This window comes from Penaeus vannamei, chromosome 16 (assembly GCF_042767895.1).
Source record: "Penaeus vannamei isolate JL-2024 chromosome 16, ASM4276789v1, whole genome shotgun sequence".
In the NCBI taxonomy this organism is placed as follows: domain Eukaryota; kingdom Metazoa; phylum Arthropoda; class Malacostraca; order Decapoda; family Penaeidae; genus Penaeus; species Penaeus vannamei.
In genome coordinates, this window is record NC_091564.1 from 4,767,535 (window position 1) to 4,772,534 (window position 5,000).

At 42.5% G+C, this 5,000-nt stretch overlaps 1 protein-coding gene across 6 annotated transcripts in view; it reads left to right on the plus strand.

Annotated features, from left to right (window-relative positions):
* Positions 1 to 2,263: 2,263 nt before the first annotated feature.
* LOC113817988 (CUGBP Elav-like family member 2) overlaps positions 2,264 to 5,000 on the plus strand; it is a 344,309-nt gene continuing 341,572 nt past the window's right edge. For 3 of the 6 annotated variants that reach the window (XM_070131103.1, XM_070131096.1, XM_070131104.1), the window contains exon 1: positions 2,266 to 2,420. In XM_070131103.1, coding sequence (XP_069987204.1) covers positions 2,380 to 2,420 — 41 coding nt within the window. In that variant the 5' untranslated portion in view covers positions 2,266 to 2,379. Of the gene's footprint in view, positions 2,421 to 5,000 lie in introns of all 6 variants that reach the window. The other 3 variants (XM_070131113.1, XM_070131094.1, XM_070131122.1) reach the window with 3 other exon arrangements.

The window sequence follows — 5,000 nt, forward strand, 5'->3', positions numbered from 1 at the left end:
AGAGAGATTATCGACATCACAAGTCTTGAAAGTGTCAATAAAGTTAATCTCTGGTCACATCAGGTTAATTAAAATTATCAAAAACCGAGATATATATATGTATAAAGCGTATCAATCAGACGTATGTCAACAAGGACAGACATGTTGTCAGTTAAATCTGTAACTATTATGGCGTCTAATTAGACCATTGATAAAAAAAAACGTAAAATACAAAAAAAAAAAAAAAAAGATTCGTGACATTACGCAAAAAAATGGAAAAATAGTGTATTTTTCACCTTGATGCATCTTACTTCAGATTCTCATTACCAATAGCATATTAACATTTAAAAAAGAAATGATACGCATATGTAAAGATATATACAATACATATACACGTACCCCCCGCCCCTTGCATACACACATCACTTCCAAGTTCACTAAATTGCGTTGCCAAGCGTGAACCGCCATCTTGAATTCTTGTATCCGAAACACTAGTCAATATGAATACTGTTTTGAATACAAAAGTCGAAACTAGTGGGTCACACATTGGCAAAGCTGTTATGAACTTCAAAATTGAGGGAATTGTGTATATCTCTATCAAAAACATAATATATATATATATATATATATATATATATATATATATATATATAATCATATAGGCCTACATGTGTTTGCGTGTATGTGTATGTGTTTGTGTACGTGCGTGTGTGTTTGTGTGAGCGCGTGTATGTTGATGTGCGTGCGTGCTTGTTGATGTTTATGTATGTATATGTGTGTGCGTGTTCGTGTACAAGAACTTTGAATGCTTCCCTAAAGCAAAAGTTTCACATGTGGCTTATACATCTAAACTCTTGTGTTCTCTCGTGAAATTTCAAATTAACAATAAAAAGGCATTTCCACTGTGAAATAAATGCTAGAATTAACAGGGTTAACTTCTGTGTCAAACAGAAACAAAGGACATAACGTTTGCATAAACTGCTTTAAAAAATACTACACTTGGTTTCACAAACAGAACCTCGCACAGAACGTTAATATAGATTTCAAAACATAACCGATGAACCGACAACTACATCTGAAAACAGATTTCTGAATCTGCCTCAGAGGAAACACCAGCAGAATCTCAGCAACAAAGCCCCCCCCCCCCCGCAAAAAAAGAACAACAAACGAAAACAAAAGAGGCTTCTCGAAAAAAGGTCGTAGACAAAAACACAAATACAAGCACGGTGTATCTTTACGCAGACAGGTGTAGCGTCCTCGGCAATCACGCAGGTGGTCGCGGCTCATTCATTGGGTAAATTTAGGTTCATTGTTGTAGGAGCTTGAGGCTTTTCCCTTCCTCCCCAAGACGGACCTTCGCTGAGGAAGTGCTTTGGGGGAATTATCAGCAAATTACTAAAATAAATTATTTAGGTAATTACAAAATTTCATGTGAAGGAAGGTAGATAAAAGTTGTTAAATTAATTAGTTGCCTGTTAACTTTTCTCATTAATAGTGTAACAAGTATTTTAAAAGTTAGGTTAAATCACAATAAGCTTCCAAGTTCATAATAAAAAGAACATGTTATATTCATAATAGCGTAGTTCTCATCGCTCCGCCCTCATTATCCAGACTGACCAATAACATCTTGCCAATACTTCTATTGTCTCTTGCAATGCATTGTCAATAACGGTATCGAACCACGTTCCGAGACAACAGAATTACCTTTTGGTTTTGGCAAGTTTTACGATTTTTTATAGTAAGAACTGTTGGAGGCAAACGATGTACATGTAAGTATAACAAAATGTATTACAATTAAAGAAAACAACAAAAAGTACGGAGTCTACGAAGAAGAAACAGTCACGCGACCTCCTTCCGAGCACAAGGTTGGAATTCCGGATCCGGAGGAAGTTACGCAGCCTCGCCGAGAAGCCGGCAGGTGAATCGTATGTCTATGGGTCTTTATGATCATGCCGGGGCATATGACAAACGGACAAGTCTTGTAAGCTGAGTGCCAACCTCGGGCCTAAGAGCTGGCATTGGTCTTCACTCGCTATACATAGGAATAGGCTGTAAATAGAGCGATGCTGCGCTGCCAACTCTCGGCGGCGGCCGGCGTGTCGGCGTCGCAGATATTTTCTCTTCGAAACAAATCCCACTGTACTGTTCTCGCATTTAAGGCATCGCTAAACTGTCTTCTGAATATGATATAACGCCGGGTAAGGGACGCAGAAGTGGGCGCGCCGGTGTATAAATAACCAGCGTGGCACCAGGTGTAGGCAACCTGATGTCACTCTTAGCAGTCAGCTGTTTAGCCAACGTGTAGCTGTAGTGTGTGTGCCTGTGCCGCGTCTCTCGTCTACGTCCGCACTACCTTTTTATCGACATCGTCCGTGCTTCTCCCTATTCTGTGTCGTGGCCATGTTCTCCAAAAGCCCTTTCGACAGACCTGCCACTTCGAGGTAAGTAAGCAACCTCGGGAAACTCTCGCCAGAAGGACGTTGTTGATGGAGCAGATGCCCAAGGTGGTTGGACCGGAAGGTGGATAAGGGGTGGAGATGTGGATTTCATGTTTGGGGCGGTCTCGTGCGGGATTTTTTGGTTTAAGAAGTGACGATGAGAATTGTGAAACGGACTGAAATGGTGATGTTATTGAGAAAGATAAAGTGTTTTACTCGTGAGGTGAATTTGAAAACAAGTGATGAATACATATCGCAGAAAACTGATGAATACTACTATATTCATACTACCTACTCCAAGTGGAAAGTTTCGAAATCATGATACAGATGGAGTGAATTCAAATCCCAGTGCAACTCAATCCAAAATTCCCCATCTCTAGAAAAAAAGGACACAGACGCCAACCACTGTACTACTTCCACCCACACATTTACGGGGCATCTGTCCATACCGTGTCCACCCTAGCTACGTTAAACATCGACGTATTAAGTGCATGAGAGGCAAGAGAAGAAAGTAAATAGACCTACATCATCAGTCCTGATATAATATCGATCGCAGGAACATCGACGGAGAGCAGGTGTTCACTTCGATGTCTCAACCCCGTTTTAGTGAACGAGAAGATCCACGCGCTCTTGTAGATGCGGAGATGGAAAAGTTAATATCTGAATATGAACATGAATTGACACAGAAAGTGATAATTGACATTCGTTTCAGATTTTTTCTTTTCATGCGTTTTTAGTGATGAGTAATGACTTCGGCGATTTGATTTGTCTGTTGGATGATCATTAATGATATTCAACTTGTGGAAAGTAATTTTCTTGGTATTGCACTCGTATTGGTGATAACATCGATTACTTGCGTTTTGAGTAACATACATTTCTTGCACTTTAACCGCAATACAATCAAATGGGCTTGAAACTGCCTGTTTGAAATGTGTTGTTAAATACTTTTCTCGAAACCATTGTATTTTCCACCTAGAAATACTGATGAACGTATGAAAACAAGTGTAATACAGTCTACATACCGCAGAGTCCGTTATTTCCTGTAGTCATTAGACTGTTACTCGGGAAATGTCAGACTTAACCATCGAAAAAAAGAAAAAAGAAAATTCTGTAAACTGCAAACATCTGGGTGTGGGCGGAGAGAAGGCAGAGGCGGGGGGAGGGAGGGGGGGTAGGAGGGTCTAGGTAAGGTTTTCGATTTATATATACACAAACTTCACAACTTCACTCATCCTTATGGTTATAATTTTTCATCAGCCGACTTCAGCTGTTGGTTGTAGCTAACCCTAAACACGTTAGGACGATATGAAATATGTTTTTCATCTTTTCTCCGTTTTCTTTCTTATCTGTCTTTCTTTTCTCTGTCGTATCTGTTAATTCCTCAAAACGTAGTGCATAGATTCTACAGGTAAAAGGCACGTTTGCTCGCTGGATGTGAATTCCCTTTGCACCAAATCTGTCGAAATCCGAAATTACTGACTTTGCTAAATCGCGTGACCCCCACGGGTGATGACAAGGGGAGGGGGGGGAGGGGAGAGGAGAGGGGGGGGAAAGGAGGGGGAAGGAGAGAGGATAGGAGGGGGCAGGGGAGAGAAGGGAAGAAAGAGGGTGGTGATAGGAGGAGGAAGGAGAGAGGAGGAAAGTGGGTAGGGGAGAGGAGGGAAGAGGTAAGGGGGCTGAGAGGAGGGAAGAGGAAAGGGGGGGGTGATAGGAGGAGGAAGGAGAGAGGAGGGAAGAGGTAAGGGGGTGAGAGGAGGGAAGAGGAAAGGGGGGGTGATAGGAGGGGGAAGGAGAGAGGAGGAAAGTGGCTAGGGGAGAGGAGGGAAGAGGTAAGGGGATGAGAGGAGGGAAGAGGAAAGGGGGGGTGATAGGAGGGGAAGGAGAGAGGAGGAAAGTGGGTAAGGGATAGGATGAGGAAGTGGAGAAGAGGCAAGAGGAAAGGAGGGGGTGATGGGAGGGGGAAGGAGAGAGAAAGGAAGTGGGTAGGGGAGGGGGAAAGGGGAAGGACTGAGGATAAATCTCTATTGCTCAGGTGATCGAGGTCGGAGCCGGCTCTGACTTCTGCAGGTGTAGGTGGGATAGCTGTCTCGATGTATAGACGGAGAGTGTGAGAAGGGGAAAGAAAAGTGTGGAATCGGAGAGGGGGCGTATGTAATAGGAGAGAAATGTGTGTATTTTACTATACTGTTGCGGATTGATAACACTCTCGTGCGTTATTTGTGGCATGTCAGATATTATCAAGGTAAATTGCCCATGTGCTAAAAATAACCGCACAACATTATTATTTTATCGGTGACATCTCGCAAAAAGAATTTCCGTAAATGCTGAAAGGCTTTGGTGACCATACGGGGCAGTCAGGGGTAGAGTTTGATGATGAGCGAATGACCAACTGGCCACGTGTTCAAACTATGTCACACCTGCTCACACACCTGTATTCGTTTTAATCGCTGGGTCTCGCTGACCAGTGCTCAGCGCCGCTATTGCTTTATTACCGAATTCTCTCGACAGAAATCCGAAATCCTGTAATCCTTGAAATAACAGCGGGTCAGAGTAAATTAAATCCTAGTCTGCCTTTCCCAAAGT